Here is a 24,443-nt window from a genome sequence, read left to right on the forward strand (position 1 = left end):
GAATAGTGATGTGATGCTGTGTTAGATTTGCTTTACCGGGGCCTGAAAGCAGGATTCTGGAAGATAGCATAGCTCCTGTGTGCGCCAAGCTTAGCATTAACACCGTGGCACGTACCACGTTAGGGAAGAATCTGTGTGCGCACGGGCCGATTTTCAGACTGCAATAAATACCGGAGAGCCCAAAACTTTTCGTTTCTTAGCGAATTTAAGAAAATGAAAGCTTACAGACTGTAGCCTGGGTGAAGAGTACATTAAATGTGTGTAATGATCCACTGGCCTGTTCTCTGGAGTTTAAGCCCTGAATCATTTTTTAAGACCAGGTCTCACTGTGTAGCCTTGGCTGTGGAACTCACTATATAGACGACTTAAATTCAGAGATTCAGCTATATCTGCCCAGGTGTTGAGATTGAAAGCATGTGCCACCATACCCAACCAAAGCCCTAAATCTTGATAGACACACCTGATGACTCACACCCATGATCTCTTTGGAGTCACATCCTATCTCACTTAACTTTCCCTATTTATGATGCTTATAGTCTGTGTAAAAAGAAGCCGACATTCATGGTGCTCACATTAGGTTTTGAATTCTAGCATTGCTGATTGGTTCTTCATTTTTTTCATTTGTATATGAGGTACTAATCTACCTTATCTATTATGTTGTTAGAAATGAGAAACATATAAAATAGTTAATTTTTAATGGTTCAGCCAGTAAGCACTACAAGAGAATAATGGTCACTTACTGTTCACTTTGTTGTTAAAACCAACTGGCTTGTAGGCCAGGCTGGTTTTAAACTTACTATGGAAGTGGACTGAGGTTGACGTTGAATTTTTGGCCCTTCCTGCCTCTACCTCTTGTTGCTGGGGTTATAGGCTGCACCACCGTGCCTGGCTCACTATTTACCTTCCTGATTCTGTAGTTAGTAACTCTGGACTAGCCCTGTACAAGTATAACAGATAACTTCAGTACTTTGGTTTAGTTAGAAGGTTAATATTTGGTTATCAGCTAGCAGACTGTTGGCTTTCACACACCTCCCAGGGCCTCAGTAATAGAAAGTATGTCCTGCCTGTCTCCATTTGTATTCTGCCAGTAGCTCCTGCTCTGAATGTTTGCATCTTGTCAATTCCTGCTACAGAGCACACTTGGCCTCCCAGATACATAGTTTCTTAGCATCTCCCACATTCAGTTGTTCTTGTTTTCCTAGCCAGGTTCCTGCTGTCTTTTGGGTTTTGTTTGTTTGTTTTGTTTTGTTTTTGGACTGTCAGAAGTAATAGGGAGTAACAGTTAAACATAGAAGAGAGAATTGCCAGGAAATGGTTAGAATAAGATGAACTCAGTTTGGGATGGCATTTAGATGAAACGTTGAATTTCTTAAAGGTGAGGATTGTATCCTATTTTTACTTTTAGTGTTCTGCAGAACTCTGGAGGTTTTCTAGAATAGCAGCTATGGAGGAGGTGAAGAGACTGGGTGGTAATGTGATGAGTAGTCCTTACCATCCTCCCATCCAGAAGTCCACGTTATCTAGGTTAAATATGTGTTGTTAGGACACAGATGAAAAACCTTAGTTGTAAAGTATGCTAAACATGCAGTGGATACTTGAGCAAGTCGTACTTGTGCCTCATTTTCCGTGTAGAGACTAGCATACATATCATCTTCTGTTGTAAAGTTTACTCAGCATTAGCTGTATAGAACTTTCAAAGGACCCTTTTCTTTTGAATGTTTGTTGAATCTTATAAGTAAACATTGATGGACGAATGATGTCCCTGTTCTAAATGCCTCTGACCTTCTCAGGCTTCACAGATTCCAGTTTCCTCACTCTTTTGAAGAAGATGCCAGATGTTGAACAGCTATATGGCCTTCACCCTAGATACCTCGAGAGGCGAAGAGTGAGGGGCCATGAGGCTTTCAGCATTCCAGGAGTCCTAGAAGCTTTGCAAGCATGCCCAAACTTGGTGGTAAGTGTACCTGGTGGAACATTTTAACTGGCTGGTTGATGAAACGGTGGCTCAGAGGACTGTGGAACCTGTTCACACACATGCAGACTGCACACTTAATAGACTTTTTCTTAAGTTGCATTGCATATTCAGCATCTTGTACAGAGACACTTTGGATGTGAAATGAAAGCCTTCCTTATGCTTGCCATGGTGCTATTTTCTAGGGCGTAGAAACATCTCATTTGGAGTTGGTAGAATCCATTTGGACATATATGCCGCATGTTCATATTTTGGGGAAATTTCGTAATCGCAATGGAGCATTTCCAATTCCTCCTGAAAATAAACTGAAAATCCCCATAGGAGCCAAAATCCAAACTTTGCATTTAGTTGGTGAGTACCTGCTTTCTGGTTCACTTGTCATGCCTTATAACACCGTGTAAATGAGTAGTCACGGAAATAGTTATGACATTTTAAAGATTGTGTTATTGATTGGCTGTAGAAAAGGAAGTGCTTGTGAGATTTGTTTGAAAGCTCAGATTTTTCCATTAGATAAAGATCTCTTTCAAGGGAAAATGTTATGTTGCTTTTCAAACAGTCTATTGCCATGTTGAAGACAGTTGTGAAGTTTTTATCTTTTTTGTGTTTTCCCATTGAACTAGAATCCTGCCCTTACTTTGATTTTAGATGTGGGATCTCTTATACAACTTTTGGAGAGGAGGAATTTTATCTAATTTGCTGTGTTAACATGTATGATGTGTGTGTGCCACAGTGCACACGTGGAGATTAAATGAAAAGTGTATATAGTTAGTTCTCTCTTTCCTTTTTTTTTTTTTTGAGACAGGGTTTCTCTAGTTTTAGAGCCTGTCTTAGAACTAGCTCTTGTAGATTAGGCTGGCCTCAAACTCACAGAGACCCATCTTGCCTCTGACTCCCGAGTGCTGGGATTAAAGGCATGCATCGCCACCACTGTCCAGCTTCCCTTTCCACTTTTAAGTGGGCTCCGTGGGTGGAATTTGGGTCACCAAACTTGCATGGCAAGTGCCTTTACTACAAGACAAGTGCTTTCCAACAGTAAGCCATGGACAGTGTTTTACTGTGCTGTGTGGCACTCATTCAAGCTACTGAAACTAAGGAACTACACTTTTAAAATTTATTTAAATTCCTTTTTATTAAACAAAGAGACGAGTCAGGATCTTCTATGTAGCTCAGACTGACCATGAGTTGTCTATCCATCTTTGTTTTTCCAGCTCCTGAGTATTGGCATTACAGGTGCACACAACCATGCCCAATTAATTTACTTAAATTTAAACAGGCAGACATACCTAGTGCCTATTAAACCTCAGTCTAGAACATACGGCCCTCAGTAATTGTTAGTTTTTTTCTTTAAGTAAAACAATTACCATGTTCTTCAATGAAATGAACATTCTGCCTCTTACCATTTTTCTCTAAAAAGATGGTGATGGAGTGGTCTTTTCCAGAAATTCTTTTATTTCCATCATTACATTGTACTTTGTCCGTATGTATGCTCTTTAAAATTACATCACCGTAATTTCAAAAAGGGCAGATATTTTATCAAGTTTAGCTTTTCATCTTTGCCTTAGTCTACTAAGACACTTTTGAGGGACCCTTATTATACAGCCTGACACTTTATTTATTTACTTATTTCCTTATTTCTTTATTTACTTATTTATTTATTTTGAGGCAGAGTGTTACATAGCTCAGGGTGGCCTCAAATTCACTAAATAGCTAAGGATGGCTCTGAATTTTTTTATCCTTGTGCCTTTACTTCCCAAGAGCTTGGATTATGAATACATTAAATGCTCAGTTTTATGTGGTGTCAGACAAAGATGAAATCCAGGTAGATCTTTGCGCATGCTAGGCAAGTACTCTTGTATTATGGCTGAGCCATATCCTCAGCCAAAATATTTTCAGTTTTATACTTTATTAATATTTTAGAGAACCTAGACAACAATGAGGACCCTAAGAGAGACATCCATGGATCTAATCTACATGGGAAATAGAAAAAGACAAGATTTCCTGAGTAAACTGGGATCATGGGGACCATGGGAGAGGGTTGAAGGGGAGGGGAGAGAAAGGAAGGGGAGCGGAGAAAAATACAATAAAAAATTTTAAAAAGAAAAAAAAAAGATTTATGTTTTACTTTTAAGTTTATTTTGTATTTTTCTATTAATATTTATATTAAATATATGCTATATTCCAATAATTATTCCAGATATAGGGGATATTCTAAGGATATAGAAGTTTCTAAAACAGGTTAGATAGTCATAGAACGACCTGAGGATAATATGGGACAGGACTTAAGTCCATGCGCATGACTATGGAAGGACAGTACAGATCCTCTTGTCTGTAAGACTGTAGAATAAGTCTGAGCAAGGATTTGGACATTTGGATTTTTAGTTTGTAAAGAGGTTCTACTTCTGTAATATCTGAAATTTATAATGTAACCTTAAGGTAGAAGATTCTTATATCTTCACATTTTCTGTAGTGCCTGCACCAGTTAATTGCAAATATAAGTATTTGCTACGTTTCACTGAAATGAGTTAGTTATGGCTCATAGCTTTGTAGTGACTATATGGTGGTAATGTGAAGAAAATATACATTATCCTTTGTTTATAGGCTACATTTGGCAAAAAATAGGATTGAGCATCATATAACTGTCTTTGGATCTTTCTGACCTTGCCCTTTGACCCTTATAGCAGCCAGCAGTACCACCTTCATGGTAGACATTAAGTTTAATTTGTAAATTCTTTGCTTTTTCGTCTCATTTTCTTCCTTTGGTTTTATCCCCATTTTATTTCCTGTTTGTTGCCGTATGGTGTGTTTACATAGTAAAACTGAAGTACACTACAGTTTGGAGAAGACGGGTTAAGGAATAATCCATGTAAGTGATAGTAGGGCGTTCTTCAGTTTATCTTCCGAAGAACCAACCAGTTTTAAGTTCTGTGGCTTTGCTTTCTTTAGCTATTCTTCTTAGGAGTCTAGAGAATAAAGTGGCATTATGTTAATTTTTTAAGCTACTGTCTGTTAAGTGCTGTCACCCTCAACCCTTAGATTTTTCTCAGAGGCTTTTGGATTATTAGAGCACATTTCTGAAGCTGCCTCCTTCCGTTTAGGATTTACAAGTTAGCAATCTTTCTTCTTTCACATCTGCTGACGTCTCTCTAGTACATACCCTTCACCTTTTCCAGATTGAGTTCTGTGGGGATATGAGTCATCAGAGGCATAAAATATCCTTAACATTTTGAGGCATTGAAATAAATAGCTGTCAGATTCTGTTCTCAAGGCTGTGCTAGCTTATTCTACATATTTACAAATGCTTAAGATTCTTATATATTGTAGAAATGACTTCAAGGTGTATTTTGAATGTGTTGTCACCAACCATAATAAAAAATCTTACCTTTAGCTGAGAGATTTGTCTTTCTTACTGATAGGGCAGTAGTGGCCATTGGCAGCCGTACAGTATTTACTTAACTCACCTCTATCATCACAACTGTACTTCCAGAAATTTACTTTTACTTCGCATCCTATAAGATATGGCTGTTAGTTGTTTGTTTTAAATACAGAAATAGATTTTAAGTCTCCCATTCTTTATAATACAGTTTCCGTCTTTACTACCTGTTTACATAAACCAAATTTGATGGACTTTAGTTATTTCATAGATAAGCTCGAAGGATAGTTTTATCAATTGAAAACTGGATTCTTGAACATGCTGTACAGAGAGTGCTGATTGTTTTTGTCATGTTCTTGTTCTTTTGTGTGTGTGCTCAGGGGTCAATGTTCCTGAAATCCCCTGCATCCCGATGCTAAGGCACCTGTACATGAAGTGGGTGAGACTCACTAAGCCACAGCCGTTCAAAGATTTTCTTTGCATCAGCTTGAGAACCTTTGTCATGAGGAACTGCGCAGGTAATGCTATACAGTTATGCTTGAATTAAGCATCCGCTTTTCTAAAAATGTCCTGGCAGACTCTACGTCTGACTGAAAGTATGTTATTACTGTCTACATTTCGTGACTTACACATCTTGGGAATGCATATCTTTTGTTTTGTGGACAGTAGAAACACAATCAACCTTAGCAAAAAACAAAGACTATGACTATCTTGTATTTTATATAAGCTCAGGTTTCAGTCCATCGAATTCAATAGATTTCATCTTTTTAGCCTCTGATTTCCTAAGCATTGTGAACAGTTATTCCACCTTAAGCTTTGTTTTTATGATGTTATGCAACTGAACAGGGCCCTTAGTACCCAGTGTGCTGATTAAAGGGTGTTTATCCTTCCCGTGGCTTTTTTCTGACCGTCTTCCTGGTCACATCTACCTCTTTACTGCCCACGCAGATGTGCGGCTTCCCCTGAGGTTGCCTTTGGTTACTCTTTCTTACCCTGAGATGCATGCATCTTTTCAGCTTATGCATGTTCTTCAGGGTCTGTTTTTCCTGACATCTCTCTCTCTCTTTTCTCTTTTTTCCTTTTTATTGAATATGGTATGTATTATTTTGGTACTTCATATATTTGGCCTTTTTGTCCTTTTGGAATTAGTTATATGCTGCTTCTCCTTTGGAGAGAATCTAACACACTACTGGACATAGATGCTGAAATGATAGAGCAACTCATTTGAGTGAGGGAACACATTTTCCTCTATATTTTTTCCCATTTATTATTTTGAAATTAAAATTATTGAAACTTAAGTGTATTTTAAAAACATTGAATATCTCAACATGGTTTTTGAAAGATTCTTGTGCTGAATAAGTATATGGTTAGCAGACTAGCCCTTTGACCTAGTAAAACACAGGACACTGACAGTCACCAATAGTCTGTCTATCTTTTCAACATAGGAGGTTTATAGGAAAATTTATCTTTGAAATAAGTTATTAAATTAAGATTTATTGTTATTTACTTTTTCTAGGACCTACAAATTCCTTGAAATATGTGCCCTTGGTAACCGGTCTGGCATCTGCCCGGAACTTAGAACACTTGGAAATGGTCCGAGTCCCTTTTCTGGGAGGTCTCATCCAACATGTGGTTGAAGACAGCTGGAGATCAGGTATTGGATTCTCTTAGTTACAAAACAGTTTTAAAATTAGCTTTTATTTCTTTTAAGCTTTGTTTAGATGCTCTTATCCTCTTAATTTTTAAAAAACAATGCTTATGTGGTTGGTTGTCTTTGCTTTCTTTATGGTGTATTCGAGGATGACTCACATCCGTGAGCACAGGCTAATATCCTTTGCCTTTTTATGCATGTTAAACCTCAGGAGAAACAGAGGAGTGATAAGGCTGGTTTTCTGTTTTGTTACTTGCTACTTGGTAAATAGGTAATACCTTTTGTTATATTTGAGCTCTTTCTTAGAACAGCTCACCCAGTTTCGTTGCCCTTTGAAAAAGAGGTCCTATGACGTGGACATCTTAGGTCTCTAGACGAGCTCAGGCTTTAGTATTGCTGATGTGTCTGGTATTTACTATTATAGAGTATAGATGTTTGTCATGCCCGATAACCTTGACATTAGATTCATCTGCCACATGACATCTCTTGAAAGAAAAAGTACTTACTCATAACATCCCTTAGATGCAGGGTTGCAAGATGCTAATCATTTCACTGGTAAAGAAAAAATTAACCGAGATGATTAGTAATTAAAACTAGAAACATAGTTAACATAAATTATTAATAAAGCAAGTTGGAAAAGAAAGTAAAATGAAAAATAATAAAATGGAAAATCATCCAGTAACATCAATAACATGTAGATGTGGCTAATACTGCTAACTCATGTTGAAGACTCTTTGTCACCTAATTAAGTCAGTGATGAGTTCCCTGCATTGCATTAAATCATAGATGGGAACAGGCTCCCTCCAGACCACCATCAGTACTTTCATTTTATTTTAATGAACAAGAGAAAAGTCAAGAATCAAGATCACAGTATCTGTTAGATAGAAGGCCTGAAGAGAGTGGCCAGGGATGATCTCAAGGGCATGATTAAGAGTGACAAGGCAGTCTGTATGCGGAGTAGGAAGAACTCTTGAGTGCAGATCTCTAACAGTTTGCTTGCATTAAAAATGTGTAAGGAATTCTTGAAATTAAGAAAAAAAAAGCAGGCATCGTAGTTGGAAAAATGGGAAAGGACTAATAACAAAAGCCTTCACAAAGGTAGGAGTTTTATCCATATGACTGATAAATATAAAAGAAATGATAAAATTTGGCAGGACTCGGAAGTACAAATTAAAGTTATAGTGTGCCACACAAGCACTGACCTGACCAATATGAAAAACAGTAGTGTTGGCCAGGTTGTACACCAGCAAGACAATGCTGAGTATGTAAGTTGATAAAAGCCCTTATCTGCTAACATTGATCATTCAGATAAGCTTTAAACCCAACAGAAAAGAATGCATGTTTATTCAAAAATACATGGGAGATTGTTTATAGGAGCATTGTTGCTAATAGGCCCCCAAATGGGACGCTCAAACCTCAATAATCCATAGAATAGATAATTAAAATGTGGCATATTCACATACTGTTCTGCACAATGCAAAAGGAACAGACTGAGAGCCACCAACAGCAGTGTATAAATCACACGACAGTCAAAGAGGCCAGACACAAAAGTGTATATACTTGGTAATTTGTGTTCAAGCAGAATTCATTGATCTATACGTTTTTGATTTTTGTCTGCTGCTCTTCCCTTTTGGTACGTAGTTAAGCCTTTCAAAAAAAAAAAAAGGAAAGGAGAAATGTCTCTGTGGGTAAAGTACTTAGCATACGGACAAGCTGGACCTGACTCAACAGTCAGGCTTACAGCACACAGGCAACATGCATCACCCACAGTGCTTGGTGGTGGAGGCAGGCAGGTGGGTGGCCAGCCCATGTAGCCAGATGGCACATTCTAGTTTCCGTGAAAGATTTGTCTTAACACATATAAGATTTAAAAGGAAATAAACATCTGGCTACCACATGGGCATGTGCACCAATATATATACACACACACAATAAAGTTTGAAAAATTTAAACATGAAAATGAATTGAAGTAGTACTGTCTTATTCATGATACACTGGAGGTTCAGGATTTGGCCAGGAAACATCAATCCTGCACTTCCCTCATGAGTTTCCAGCATTTTCTTTGTCTTAAGGCTTGAAGTGTTCTGATGCTCCAAGTGTGTTTTCAGAGTGAGTATCTGTTTGGGGGAAATAACTATGAGGAATAATTCGCCTGGTAATTTGGTTGCAAAAACAAAGCATTTCCTTTTAAACAAGTAATTATTTCCTTTGCCAGAAGTTCCGAGGTCAGAGAAATGATTGTTTTTATTCCCTTTGTCTCTACCCAGGAGGTTTTAGAAATCTGCACACTATTGTTTTAGGAGCTTGCAAGAATGCCCTGGAAGTAGACCTCGGTTACCTCATCATCACTGCTGCCCGTAGGTATGTTTTGTCTTCACCTTACGGTTTTTGTTCGAGAATTAGAAGTTTTAGAAAACTTTGGGGTTAATGTAAATAAATATTTGTGTATAATGACCATGTCTCATTTGGATTTAAAATCTAAATTAAGTAGCAGGTGACTCGTCTTCTTCATGTTTTGTTTAAATGAAGAACTGGAGCCATTTGAGCTGGCTGGGTAGGTCAGCCCTAGAAGGGTGTATGGTATCACTGCACAGGAAATCAGTACGTGAGTGTAGCATGAATAGAAGTTGGTGGCCCTCTCTGGAAGCATTTTCTATCTGTACTTCGTCTCCTGAATTGTTTTAGCTGATAAGCTTTAGAAACATGTCTTAAATTGGTTTTTGCAATGTTGGACCTCCATATCTTTTAATGTGTCTTCATATCACTTTATACTACATTTGCTGTTTTCCACTTCTCAGAGGTCTACCTCTACTTACTTTTTTTCCTTATGTTGAATATTTCTATCAGCTTATTAAAAGTTTTTACCAGTAGAATGTTAATTATGAATAAAACAAAGGTGTTTAACTAAGTATTTTTACATACCACAGAAGTATATCTTTATTAAAATGAAGCATTAATGCTCACATAAGAAAAATGTCAGATATTCTTCTCTGATACCAGATATACTCTATCACACTTTTGTTTTTATTACTCCGCATGTGCGTATGCATGTGCACACCACAACATGCATATGAAAGTCAGAGGACAAAACGTTGAGTAGGCAATTCCCACCCTCCATTGTTGGTTCTTCAAATTGAACTCAGGTAACCGAGGTTGTCATTGTCAGGCCTGCATAGCAAGTGCTCTTCTGTCCACCAGCTCTACACTCTCGCCCTGATCATGCTTAATGTAGTTCTTAGGAAAGAAAGAAAAGGTCCTCCAGCAGGCTGTAGGATTCTTGCTCTCTGGGTCATTGTTGCTGTAGGGCACTGCTAATGTAAGGCTGCACTTGAGCAACCTGGGTGGGGGGAGGGTTGTTTGCTTGATTTCTTGGTTTTGTTATTGCTGTTTGGTCTTTAATGGAAAGGGGAAAGTTGTTGATACCTGTGATAACTTTAGTAAAAGTATAAACTGTTATTGAGCTCTGTTATCAGGAAGAATCTAATTCAGTGTTTTAATAAATTTTTCTGTTTGTAGGTTACATGAAGTTCGCATCCAGCCTTCTTTAACCAAAGATGGTGTCTTTTCTGCCCTAAAGATGGCAGAATTGGAGTTTCCACAGTTTGAAACACTGCACCTGGGATACGTAGATGAGTTCTTGTTGCAGAGTAAGACATGATGTTTCATTCCATGGATTTGCTGAGGGAAACATGCTTGATAGACTGAAATCTGGATATTATGTGCCTTTATTTTCCTGAGCGTAAGCTGACCTAATGTCTTAAGTGCTTGCATGTCTCGGAGAAGAATTGTTGTATTTCGACTCAGACGTATGGACTTCCTCTGGGTCTGTTAACATGCTGTTAGGAGTGTAGTGATGAACACCATGCCAACAAGATCAGTATCTAGGTTTGCAGTTGTTTCCTCTTCACTGTCCACATTTCTTTCCAATTCTGGTTCATTTTTCCACAGAACGTCACTCATAGTTCCATTTGTTGAATTTGATCTGTCACATTTCTTGAAGCTTTTGATGGTCTCCTCAGATGAGGCCCCATTCTTTGCTCATATTAATAAGCCTGCTGGGATTCTGAACTTTGCAGATACTGTAGCACACAGTGGTTAGTATTCATTTTATGGTAATTGCTGCTGGCTTGATAACGTTTGGGGTATGCATTTACAATTAGGAACTCGTGCCTTGGGGTTGAATTTAAGCCAGTCAAATTCATTATTTAAACTGTTTTCCCATGAGGCATTTGTAAGATAGGGAAGAAAATTTTCACCAATGTGTTTTCATTTGTTTTCATTCTATCAAGAATTAATTTGTTTCTCAGATAATTTATAAAAGTTTTTGAACATCCAATGTCATACTAGATAGTTTTTCTGTTTCCTTTGGCTCTAATTTGCATTACAGAACATAGAAAGTTATAAATACTATTGACTGAGACAAGCATAGGACAATCCTGTGCAAAAAAAAAAAAGATTACCTTCCTCCTTCATTTCAGGATATGTCACAGCATGTGTTTTTATTTCTTTTCTTCATCGTTGAGGTTCTCATTTGTATAAGTGCAGGATTCTTTAAAAGAATAATAAATCAAAACACCCATTTTTAGATAATACTGGAATAATCTATGTAGCTTGGAAACTCTCAGGTTTTATCAGCATAGCATTAGGAGGCTGAGATGGTTTCATAGAAAATTAACTCATCCCTTGTCTTGGTCTTCTGGTTATGAAAGAGATTCTGCTATTCTCTTTTTTGTAGCATCTGGGTTCAGAAGTCCTCATGTCAGAATCTGGTCTTTCTAAAAGCCCATAATGTAGCAACTTCCCTACCTAGTCTACAAGAGCTAGTTCCAGGACAGGAACCAAAAGCTACGGAGAAACCCTGTCCTCTAGGACTTAATAAGATTGTCAGGGCCAGATTGGGTGATGAATGTTCTGAAAAGCGGATGCTGTATATTAGGAATAAAGGTTGCTGGGATTCAGTGACCTAAGGATATTTGGAGAAGGAGTTTTCATCTCAGAGCTTTATGTGAAGGTGATCATGATGTAAAACTCAGCAATATCAACTTTAAGTTTTAGAACTCTAGAGAGAGATGGAATTGAGAGTTGCCTGTTGTTAGTCGTGAGTTTGTATACGATACTTAAGTACTTCCCTACTTTTCTCTTGATTGGCTCTGAGGAGATATTGGAAAAATGATAAATTTTTCTCTAGCCAAGTTTGGGCTAGAGGAAGGAGAATCAGAAGGTCAAGGTCATCCTTTGCTACGTAACAAAATGGACACCATCCTAGGCAATGTGAGACTATCTCAAAAAAAAAGATAAATTCATTTATAGCAATTTCTAACACTTGAGGTATTTATTTAGTAAATAGTAGTAGTTTTTACCATTAGCTGCCCTGTAAGCTTAAAACAAAGAAAAGGAATGGAAATGAATTTTTGATGACATCATTGGGATTTTAAAATTTTTGGCCAGTAGAAAAACTTAGGAGCAGTAATGGGTTGCCCTAAAGGCTGGTCGTAGGACATGCGTTTGTCATTTTATAGTGGAGCGTTTATGTGGACAGCACCTAATAAATAGGGTCAGTTCAAGATTTTGCTCATTGTAAGAGAATAAGTAATCTTAAAGTCCAAAGAGCAGCAAAGAGGTCTAAGTTTAGGATGGCAAGATGACTTCTGCAAGAAGTGCCTGCAGTTACCAATACTGGACAGTAATAGAAAGCACAAACTATATGGAGAATAAAATGGGCAGAACTTGGGGTAGATTGATTGGTTAACACATATTCCAAGCAAAAAAATGTACATTGCTCTGTTCAAAAACAGTTCCACCAAGAGCAATTGAGTTTTTGTTTGTAGGGTTGTTGCATTAATTTAAAGGACTATAAGGTTTATGTATGTGTATCTGTGTATGTTTCTCTTAGATTGCTAGTACTATCTAACACACAGAGGATGATACAACTTAACTAACATCCTTCAGAGAGCTCTTATGTTTAAGTTAACTGTCCTGAAGTGTGAGGACCCGCCATTCGGAGGAGAGAATGATGATATGTAAGAGTTGAAGTATGGTTGCCAGTGGCATGATTTAGGATAACTTAACACCCTCAACCTCCCCTCCACATTGTGACCTGGCCAGTGACATGTGTCTGAGTTAGAATCAATTCAGGGTAGACACCTATTCACCTGTATTATGGGTTCTGATCCTAGTTTTCCATGGCCACACTATACTTTAAAAACTCACTCCTTATACCATGAGAGAGTTCCATTTTATGGTTTCGTTTTCCTTTTTAAAGGATAAATTAAAGCATTATAGTTGTACAAACCAGTACATCTCTGAGTTAGTCTTTTTCTTCTTTCTAAACAGTTTAATATTATTTGTTTCCTATTATTTATCCTTTGACTTTTAACATAAATTCTGTGGGTATGAGAATGGTACCATATATTCAGAACAGACTTTAAACCTGAAGTCAGCCTGATGATGGCTGAAACAGAACAGGTTAATCACATGGAATGATAAGATACAGAATTGGCAACACTCCATGGCACTGAGACTTTAAAATTGATTTCTTTCTAGGCAGAATGGCTAATGCAGATTTGGTGAAGTATGGTTTGGCAGATGTGGTAGAAAATCCTGGTATCATCACTGATATAGGAATGAAGGCAGTCAATGAAGTTTTTTCCTGTATCAAATATCTGGCAATTTATAACTGTCCTCATCTACACAACCCATACAATTGGATCTCAGGTACAGTAAACTTGACAATAACACTGTGTTTTCTGGTAGTGAAATATGTCTTTTTATGTGATATGATTGTATTCCTAATGTAGATTTTATATACATATACTTGATGTGGATTATTTATACAAGTTTTGAGGACCATTATTCAGTGAGTTGGAAATACGATAGAATCTTTTTCAATTTTTAAAGTTCTTAGCTTAGAAGTTTGCAGTGCCCCAGTTATAGATTTAAGTACCCTGATCTTTGCCTGCACTTTGCACATGCGATTAAAACTAAGAGTCTCTGCCCAGAACCTAGGATATTGTTGTTGATTCCTTTGAATTACCTTCAAAGTGGCACATTATCTGGAAGGAAAAAGTAGGGGCATATTTCTAAAAACCTTACTTACATGACTTATTAAACACTAACCTGAAATTAAAGCTTTGATTGACCAGGAATTCTATTCCTTTTAACCTGTCCTGCCTATCCCATCTCAAATATAGAAGTGACTTTTGTGCTTGATATTTTTCCTTATGGCACAAGCTCATTTTCTCCTATGAAAAAATTTAATGCTGTTTATTTTAAAGGCCTTCAACTGTCTGTATTCACAAAACTTAAGTAGATTACCGGTTAGAGGATAAGGTTTTTGTGATACCTACTTTAACCAAACACCCTCGCAAATACATACTGAACCCTTGACCTCTTGCCAAGGATCTGCACCTCCTTGCAGAGCTGCCCTCAGGACTGTTCAGAGCCCTCGAGCCTCTTCTGAGATTGCTTGCCAGAATGTCCATACCTTACCTGTCTGTGGCCCAGATGAATCAACATGTTACTGGAATTTAGGAATTTTAGGATATAACAGGTATAGATCACTTTTAAAAAATAACATTTATTGGGTTTTTGGTTTGTTTTTCTTAAATACAGAAGAGTTTAAAGAAGAAAACAAAAAATGGCTTATAATCCCATCACTCAGAACTCCTGTTAACACTTAAATTAAAGTAATACATGCACTTGATAAATTTCAGACAGTACAGAAAGGTACAAAATGAAAAGTCTCCTCTTCTCAAGGTAACCATCATCAACAGTTTCTTATATATTCTTCTGGACAAATTATTTTGTGCATATTACATCCTATACCTATATAGCATTTAAAGTGATTTTTGTTCGAAGGCTCTTCCTGTGTTTACACTGTCCTGTGCCTTAGTTTGCATACTAAGTATGTTCAGGAGAGCGGTCCATCTCAGCAAGCCTGTAGCTCTCCTCATTCTGTCAAAGTAGGTGCATCTGTTCAGCTAAATGAATGTGCCACGTTTGCTTTCCCCAGTGTCCTGTTGCTGAAGGGATATAGGCTGATAGAGTGACATTTCAATCAGGGCCACCTTAGCTTCATGTCAGTGTTTCCTGGGCCATGTATTTCTCACAGTGAAATTAGCTCTGGAGCTTCGTAATAGGTAGTCATCAAGTCTTAAAGACTATGAAATAAGGGAAAAATTACTCAAAAGGAGAGGATTGGAAAGACTTTTGTGATCTGTAGCAAAAATTCATGAGTTGCCTGGGGACAGTGCCGAGTAAACACTTGTCGTATTGTTTTCAACAGATCACTCTAGATGGACACGGCTGGTTGATATCAACCTTGTGCGGTGCCATGCTTTGAAGCTGGATTCTTTCGGTCAGTTTATTGAATTATTGCCCAGCCTGGAGTTTATTTCCCTGGACCAGATGTTTCGTGAGCCGCCCAAGGTGAATCCCAGTTGAGAGAAGTTTTTGGGGTTTTTTTTGTTTGTTTTGTTGTGTTTCAGTATGGATACAGGGAAGAAAGCAAAACAACCTGTCATATATGCCTTTCTGCTGTTATAGTTGTATTTTTAAATTCTATCTTCAGTGAAGGTGTGGCATTTATAGCATTGGATGGCCTCTTATTTTTCAGTGTGTGTTAAGGGGTCTTCAGGGAAGGGAAAGTAAAAGTTAGGCTGCCGCCTGTTTTGTAAATTTGTAAAGACATTAGGACACAGTGCTTTCCCAGAGCACTTAGAAATTAGTCCGCAGAAGCTCAAGTCTGAGGATAGGAATTCATTTTGGAAATGTTTTACTTTGCTGTCATCTCCTAATGTTGTCCCGTTGTACAAATGTTATTTTTAAACAGCCTCACCAGTAGAACAGTATTCATGGTAATCTGTGCTGCTGTGGTTTTTCCTCACTGCTGAAACAGTTCATTATAGTGGGGAAAACATAGAATCTGCTTTTGGTTCCCAGCTAAGCCACTTATCAGTCATGTGATGTCACACATCTCTTTTCCCAGTGTGCACTGATAATTGCAAATCAGGCTAGTGATGCTTTGTCTTGCTTGAAGTGTGGTAGCTTTGAATGAGATCTTTTCTACATATATGAAAGCATTTCTGAAGTTGTACTTTTAAATACTCGTCCTTATGTGAGGAGTTATTATAAATAAAGTATTCCAACCCAAATTAATAAGCACATGGTTTGTTTTTGCCTAGGGCTGTGCTCGAGTTGGTCTGAGTGCAGGCACTGGAATTGGGGTTTCCTCAGCACTTGTTAGCAACCAGAATTCCAACAATGACAATGATAATAATGCTCAGAATAATAATGCCAACATCCATGACAACAATCACCATCACCCAGATGATTCGGATGAGGAGAATGACTTTCGTCAAGAGCTACAGCCGGGAGAGCAGCAGTTTGGTGCTGATGGTAACTCAGATCTTTCATGAGCTCCAGATGCAAATGAGCTTTGCTTTAGTTTCTGATTCTATCCTGTTGGTTTTTTTCTTACTTGAGCTTGTCACTCGTGGTCCACACACAGAGAATTCAGAGTGGAAGGACTGGTAATACTAGGACTCAGAGTACGTTGACAGCATTAGAGGCTTGATTTAACTGAGCTTTAACTCTGAGGATTATAGCAAAGTAGCTTTTAAACTACTTAGGTTAAAAAGGAAATGAGTACCCACTACATGCATGGGCAAGCTTCACATGCTCTCAGTCTGCAGATCTTTACAGCTGCCCTGCAGACAAAGTGCATGATCTAATTCCAGCCTATGAAATGTCAGCTCTGTAATTGCCTGCCCAGTTCTTTCCTAGCTACTAAACAGCTGCTGTCTGTTAGCCTGTGTACTAATAGGCTCCATCTCCATGCCCTCTGCCATTGAGTACGAATGAGCCAAGGTAGTTTTCTGGTTTCTCAGTTGATCCCTCAAAGCTAGGAAAATAATTCCTCTAGCCATCTTCCTGTCATTCTTTTGTCTACCGCATAGACGTTGTAACTGAGAAGAAATGGGTGTCCTGATCCTGTGGAATGACTTGTAACTAAAGGCGTGCTGTGAACATAGATGTCCTGAACAGAGTTACCTATAAACTTTTTTTGTTTTTTGGTCTCAGCAAAATCACCAAAGACTCTCGATCCTGGTGGTTATCTTACTGGACAGATCAACTGTATTTGAGAGTTCTGTCTACTTCTACCTTCTTGAAATACTTTCTTCTCTTGGTGACTCCGTAGTCATTTTCCTGGTTTTACCCTGACCTAATTTGGCATTCCTCCTCAGTTTCTTCCTCTCCCCTGTCCTCCCCTCCTTTCCCCCCCGTCTCTCCGTATTCATTGTCACTTAGAGTAATAGCATTAGTGCCAACTATATATTGAGCTCTAGATCTTTTTCTAGCCTTGAACTTCACACTTTTTTAGAGTAAATGAGGCCGTATGCAGCTCTAAACTTTTTTATTGTCGCATACAAACTCCTAGACATTGCAAGCTTAGAGTCAAATCCATCTCCTGATCTGAACCCCAAGAGATATAAAGACATATAGAGCCAGCAGGTAGTAAAGATGAAAGAGGAAGTGTGAAGTTGAATATTGTCACTTTGATGTGGCCAGAGAGGAGTCATATATGTACAGGTCACAGGCATAAAAATACAGACTGGAGCAGCATAAATCATCTCTGGAAAGTTATTACAACTGCTATAACACAAAACACTACAAATCCTATAAGCCTAGTTGTGATGAATTGCAGTGGAAAATTATGTGCCCGCAGCTCAGTACAGGGAAGAAAATGCCTTTTGTTGCAAAATCTCATTAGAATACATTCAATACTGGTCTTGTTCTGACTCAAACTAAGATCAGTTAACAAGTTTTGGGAAATAGGATGTTGTTATAGAAATCTTGAATATTGCTTTGAGGAATTTCAACATCTGATAAAGTTAGCTATTAGTAGTAGTAAGTTGAAGCTTTTTGGTCTTAAGGCTTTAGTGGACCTTATCCTTTGGAATAATGTGAGAATAAAATCACATGTTCTCATTCATTGATAGGCACTTGATAGAGTAAACACTGAAAAAATCAGGCATTTAAATGCCATTAAAGAGTTATAAACTGTATGTAGTTTATTAATGGTCCTTGCCATATATCAGCCAAAGGGAGAATTTGAGTTTGTGTGCTCAATATAGCCTGGTTAAGACAGCAGGTGCCACAAGGATCATTGTTCATAAGATGATCATCATCTTCAATTGTGACCTTTCTCCTGCCTTTGTCTTACATTGATTTATGAAATAATCCTTTCCCATCTGTGATTTCCTTCTCTTGGATTAGCTGGGCCTGTCTTTGTCTCTATTGAAGCAGTTACAAGCTACTCTTTTAAGAGTAGGTCTCGTAATGACGGTGTGTGCTGTCCTGGCCAGAACTGCCAGTTTTACATGCATTGTGGATTTTTGCGTTTCTTTAGTTTTCACTTTATTTTTATTTAAGCATTAAATGAGATGGAAGACATGGTGCAGGAGGATGGAGAGGTGGGAGCTGAGAGTGGAAGTGACGTGCCAGCTCCCAATCAGGGACTCCTTCCTATGGATGCTGATGAGGAACAAGCAGGTAATCATGACACTCTTCCCACATCCATCATCCAGGAAATTAGAATCGGAGTGTAATGGCGAATAGGAAGTACTGAGAACAAGCACTGATGTGTTATCTGCTATTCCCTACTGAGCCTTGTTATAAATCATTGATATTCTCCTTGCCGCATACATCTGTATCTTAAGAGTTGTTTATTTGTTTGTTTTGTTTGTAGCTTCAGCCAACAACTGCTTTTTCATTTCACTGTGTGTCTCGTGTGTGTAGATGTAGAAAAAGAAAGCACTCAGACTTTGGAAAATAACTTGATTACATACTCTTGTGTTTGTATGAGCTATGTTCAATGGACACAGCAAGCTGTGTGTGTGTGTGTAACAATCATTAAGAGGTCATCCGTGTGAGAGGTCAGGAGAGAGGACTGTAAATGATGCAAATACAGTGTTTATTTATGTGAGTCTCAAAACTAATATTTTATTTAAATTTAAAAAATGTGTTTGTACTCTGACCTCACTTTGGAGGGGAGGAGGAACAAGGCAGAGGCTGTTCTGGATTAGTGAGTGGACTAAAAAATCCCAGTCTCTCACCCTAGTGGCAGGCTAGTGTCACAAGTCTTTTAAATGGCCTTGATTGGCTCTTTGCTTTCTATGGGAAACAGATTTTCAGAGGTGAGTGGTGTGCTCAGCACAGCGACAGGGAGCAGCCTGAGATTAGAACCCAGCACTGTCCTTCCTGGCTTACCTTGTTCCAAGTGTCTGACGAATGCAGTCACTTACCCCGCAGACTTACTGCCAGCTTTGCCAGTCAGTGTGACAGGCAAGGGCAGACAAGGTTCCTTGCAGCTTGTGTTCTGTCAGGATCACCCGGATTGGAAGAGCTGGAGGTCTGAAGCTGTGCTTTACTTAAGTGCCCATTCTCTACCAAAGTATAGCGAGTGGTCCTCCAGAGAGACTGTACTCACCACTCCATACATTCTGAGGGTTATCTTCTTGTGTTCTTATACTTTTGGGAAATTGTGTAGCTTAGTTTTTAAAATATTGCAGCTGTTACTTGGATTATTTTAGGATAGATTCTTGTGCTTTGTGAACTATTGAAATTGGGACAGATGTTTTCACTTGCCTCTAGAAATGTATGATACCAGTTGTCATTCTAGTCAGCCTCATGTTGTCGTAGTGGCTGTAGCTGCTGAAATGCTTTCACAGAATCTCACACAGGGACTTGTTTCACCACAGTAAGTGATAGAAGGCTGCTTGCCAAAAGCATCTTTCTCACCCTAGGTCTCAGAAATAGTACTTTCTGTGAGATTTTTTCTTGAACAAGTATTCTTAGTCATTGTTTTTGTTTTTTGCTTTAGGACCTAGTGGTCTACAACGCGTAGTAAAACCACCCCCAATTACAGTTCACGATTCAGAGAGTGATGACGAAGAAGACAGTCTAGAACTCCAAGAAGTCTGGATTCCTAAGAATGGCGCCCGGCGTTATTCAGAACGGGAAGAGAAAAACGGAGATTCGGTCCAGTCTAGGGAGCTGGCAGGTGAGCAGCGCCCAGCTCTGGCTTGGCAGTGGGAGGTGTCCGAGCTGCTTCACTCCATCTTCATATGTGTCTTTACTGCAGCCCACGGTGCAGCTTGCATGTTAGGGTGTGTGCTAGAAAGCAAGGAGGGCAAAAGTCTGAGCAGGAGAGGGCACCACTGTGTGGGTGAGTAGCACAGCAGAGACGGCCGTGAGGAATCCTTCAGTGCGGCTTTAGGTTGCTGTGCATCAGGTTGTCAGTGGTCAGCAGAAGGCCTTGGTTTCTGGAAGGATGGGTGGAGAGCTAATGAGGGAGGCACTAGAGATAGTGCCGAGTTTTGTAGTAGTGAGGTACACAACTAGGAAAGATGCTGCACTTTGGCATCCAGATTTACTCTTGCCTTTTGTCCAGAGTTCGCACTGAAGTCTTTTCTTTCCCTCGGGCCGTTCTTCTTTTTCTGTAAGCAGTAAGTGGAAAAGGCAAGACTCCACTTCGGAAGAGACACAACTCCCATCAGACGGGCCCGTCGAAGCCATTTCCCCTGGAGGAGGGCAGCTGTGAGAAAGGCTGTCAGGTCACCAGTGAGCAGATCAAAGCTGACATGAAAGCAGCGAGGGATATTCCTGAAAAGAAAAAAAGCAAGGATGTTCATCCCAGCTGCAGCAGCACCAGCGCCAGCGCAGTGGCAAACTCCAGCTCATCCAGCACTGCTTCTCAGAGCCCCGACTTTGTAAGGACGGTGACCAGCGGGGGCTCTTCTGAGCCTAGCCCTGCAGAAGTGGATGTGTCCAGGCAGTGTGTCTGCTCCCCTGCTGGGTCAGAGGACTCTGAGGCCATGGAGGAGGGAGACGCAGAGAGTTCTGTCTGCCCCAGATGCTGCTGTCACAGGCCCCAGGAGTCCCAAAGGAGAACTAGCAGGTGTTCTGATGAGGAACGTCCTTCAACCAGCCGAGCCTGTGTTGTGAATGGCCCGGATGGTACGAGATCCGCCTTTTCCTTTAGGACTCTGCCACAAGGGGGGTCTTCAGGCCCAGCAGATGATGAGAGGACTAATGGGAGTGGCTGTGGGGCTACAGGTGAGGACAGGAGGGGGAGCTCCCAGCCTGAGAGTTGTGACGTGCAGTCTAATGAAGACTACCCTCGGAGGCCCCTTACCAGGGCCAGGAGCAGACTGTCCCATGTACCGCTGATATCTGAGTCAGGTATGACAATGCTCCCAGGGTTAGCAACTGCAGGGCAGGGCTGGACAATGGCCCGAGCTTGTGTCATGAGTCTTCGTATAAAAAGCTAATTTATGGTAAATAGTACTCTTATTTGGGAGTTCTGTGGATCATAGAAACTTTTAAATAATTTTTAAGAATGTTTTGGTGGAAGGGGGTATAAAACAGGTTCGATCCAGAAAACCCAGAGTCATTTCACCTTTAAGAAAAGAGAAACCATGTGTGTTTGCCCAGAATGCAGTCCCAATTCTGAGGCCTCAGCCCCCATAGATGAACAGTGCTTCCACCCCACACTCAGGGTACCTTGGAAAGTGGTCAGGGGATGGCAGGAGCGTGAGGTGGCTGGGCTGGTACAGTTCCTTGTCCGTTCCTTGTTCTACTTTTATGGGATTTAGTGATTGCTTTTTGTTTTGTGTGTGTGTTACTGTTTTGTTTTTCCTGAAATTTATTTTGCTCCCAACTAGGTTTGGCAAGAAATAAGCAGGTAAGTAATTAGTTTTCCTCGGATTCTTTGGGTGAAAGTACACACACACATACACACACACACACTTAATTTCACTGCTATTTGTAGTGTATCTGGTTGGCATTGAGTTGAACTGAACATGTTTTTAATCTTAATTCTATTTCTGTTCTAAGGTGATCCCTCTTGCCTTTATTAAATTACTAGTATTTATCAGTAGATAGTAATGGATTTTAATTTTCTCTAAGCATCTCAGCCTTAAAATAAGTCCCACAACAGAGGTAGGGTCCTCTTTTTCATCTACTACAAAAGTGAATTCATGAGGCACTGAGCTCACAAAAGTGAGCTGCTTTTTATTTTTATTTTTATTTATTTATTTATTTATTGGTTTTTTGAGACAGGGTTTCTCTAGCTTTGGAGCCTGTGCTGGAACTAGCTCTTATAGACGAGGTTGGCCTCAAACTCACAGAGATCTGCCTGCCTCTGCCTCCCGGGTGCTAGGATTAAAAGCAATGTTGAAAGCCAGGTTTTCTTTATCCAGAAAAGTTGTTGCCTTTAAGGAACTTTACTTTAAATATGGAAACAGGTATACAGGGAATTTTGCAGAACAATAAATATTTGGAGGTCCAAATAAATTTGTTAGAAGCAAATGATGATTGAATAGGACTGAGATAGGTCATCTTTACCCTGAATACACAAAGATGTTCTGAGCAGAAAGAATGATGGCTTCAGACACAAGTAATGGGAGATAGAGAGGAGAATACTGTTGAGAACAGTACAGTGGGGGCCTTTGCCTCACATTTACCCCCAGTGTCAGAAATTGAAGCATACACACTAAGCAGCAGTCATTGAAAGGATTTTGGTAGGAAAGTCTTGAGTTAATCCTCCAAGAGTATCTCTAATGAGTTTTAAACCGGGAATATGGATGAGATTTGGGGGTTGCGTGTGGGATGAGCTGGTTCAGGTAGATCATGACTTGGAGCAGTCTTGGAAACGCACCTAACAATTTCAACAACCAAGTTGAATTTTGGAGTTATGATGGAGTTTTCGTATGTAACTGAACTTGCTCTGGGAGGAAATAAGGAAGGATAAAATTTGAGGGTTTGTTTTTCTTTTTATAGAAGTTGCCAAAACTAAGCCATGTCATGCCGTGAAGCGGAAGCGAACTGCAGATAAGTCTACCAGTACCAGTGACCCTGTGATTGAGGATGACCATGTACAGGTAAAAAAGAACTAACTGCCCAGCCCAGTTTTCATGCAACGATACTGAAGTTTCTATCTTTATCTATTTTCTATATTCTAAAGAGAAAATTTTGTTAGCAGCTTCTAGGTTCTAATGTTGAAAAATTTACCCTTTAAGAAAACAAAGCCCAGGGGAAGATATACTCACTTGTAAATTTTAAACATTTATCATTGTAGGTTCTTGTATTAAAATCTAAAAATCTTGTTGGAGTCACAATGACCAATTGTGGAATCACAGATCTTGTGCTGAAAGACTGCCCCAAGATGATGTTCATCCATGGTATGTATTTGGGGTTATATTGTATAAGAGCATCATGCATCCTAAAGCCAGACCAGTGGTGCAGGCTGTAACCCCAGCTACATAGACTGAGGCTGGAGGATTCTCCAGTCCCACTGCACATGCCTTCTCTTTCTCATTTATTTTATATACTCCTATATATCTTTCATGACCTTCCTCACATGACTGTCTCAAATCTAGGCTGGTCTCTGTAAGGTTTTAAAGTTTTAAATGTATATTATACCCATTTATAGTGGTTTTGTTTCCTATTTATATTTTTTTCCTTTAAAATAGAAATATAAAAGGAAAAAAATAATCTAGGCTGGGTGTGGTGGCATACACCTTCAATCCAAAACACTTTGGAGGAAAAGGTAGGCAGTACTCAGAGTTTGAGGCTAGCCTAGTCTTCATAGCAAGTTCCAGGCTAGCCAAGCCTACACAGTGAGACCTTGTATAAAAAAAAAATCAAGTTAATATCTGCCTTGTTCCTGCCTTGAGTGATTTACATGTTGTATGTTCGTTTTCTTCTGTGTATAAAGTGTATATAATTTTGCTTAAGTCACTTGGGCTTTGGCCTTTGTTGTAGTTAAATGCAGTGGGGTGTGTATGTGTGTTGTGTGTGTACATTCATATATACATACATGTAGGTACACAGTACAGAGTATGACTGCTACCAGATACCTTATACAGCTGGGCATGACTCACATGTAGTCTTAGTACTTAAGAGGCTGAAACAGGACTGCCGGGAACCCAGTGCCAGCTTGGGCCACAGAGCAAGAATCTGTCTTGAAGGAAACATCTAGCAGATGTTATATTAGTATTTCAGAAAAATTGTTAAAACAGTTTAGTTATATTTTCTGTTTCCTGTGGTACTGGTGATTATAGTGATATTTTATTATGTTTTAATAAATAAAGCTTGCCTAAAGAGCAGAAGGACCAAGCTAAGCCACTAGAGGTCAGGCAGTAGTGGCACACACCTTCAATCCCAGGATTTGGGAGACAGAGGCAGATGGATCTCTGTGAGTTCAAGGCCACCCTGGGCTACAGGAGATTAATGCAAAATCAAACCCAGGTGGTGGTGGTGCAAACCTTTAATCTCAGCACTAGAGGGAGTATAAAATGGGAGGAGAGAGGCTCTGTCTGCTTAGTCTACAGGCACCCAGCCTTAGTAGAGCTAACACTTCTAGTGGCTTGGCTGCCTTGCTTTTC

At 39.4% G+C, this 24,443-nt stretch overlaps 1 protein-coding gene across 4 annotated transcripts in view; it reads left to right on the forward strand.

Annotated features, from left to right (window-relative positions):
• The window catches only part of Fbxo38 (F-box protein 38), a 41,787-nt gene that overhangs the window by 11,733 nt on the left and 5,611 nt on the right, over nt 1-24,443 (forward strand). For 2 of the 4 annotated variants that reach the window (XM_075968494.1, XM_075968495.1), the window contains exons 4-17: nt 1,791-1,954; nt 2,158-2,323; nt 5,723-5,860; nt 6,859-6,996; nt 9,261-9,354; nt 10,510-10,640; nt 13,537-13,707; nt 15,278-15,420; nt 16,176-16,389; nt 18,427-18,546; nt 19,877-20,056; nt 20,503-21,237; nt 22,837-22,937; nt 23,135-23,237. In XM_075968494.1, the coding sequence (XP_075824609.1) occupies nt 1,791-1,954; nt 2,158-2,323; nt 5,723-5,860; nt 6,859-6,996; nt 9,261-9,354; nt 10,510-10,640; nt 13,537-13,707; nt 15,278-15,420; nt 16,176-16,389; nt 18,427-18,546; nt 19,877-20,056; nt 20,503-21,237; nt 22,837-22,937; nt 23,135-23,237 (2,598 nt within the window). The remainder of the gene's footprint in view (nt 1-1,790; nt 1,955-2,157; nt 2,324-5,722; nt 5,861-6,858; nt 6,997-9,260; nt 9,355-10,509; nt 10,641-13,536; nt 13,708-15,277; nt 15,421-16,175; nt 16,390-18,426; nt 18,547-19,876; nt 20,057-20,502; nt 21,238-22,836; nt 22,938-23,134; nt 23,238-24,443) is intronic. The other 2 variants (XM_075968496.1, XM_075968497.1) reach the window with 1 other exon arrangement.

The sequence above is a fragment of the Microtus pennsylvanicus genome, chromosome 4 (genome assembly GCF_037038515.1).
Source record: "Microtus pennsylvanicus isolate mMicPen1 chromosome 4, mMicPen1.hap1, whole genome shotgun sequence".
NCBI classification, from domain to species: domain Eukaryota; kingdom Metazoa; phylum Chordata; class Mammalia; order Rodentia; family Cricetidae; genus Microtus; species Microtus pennsylvanicus.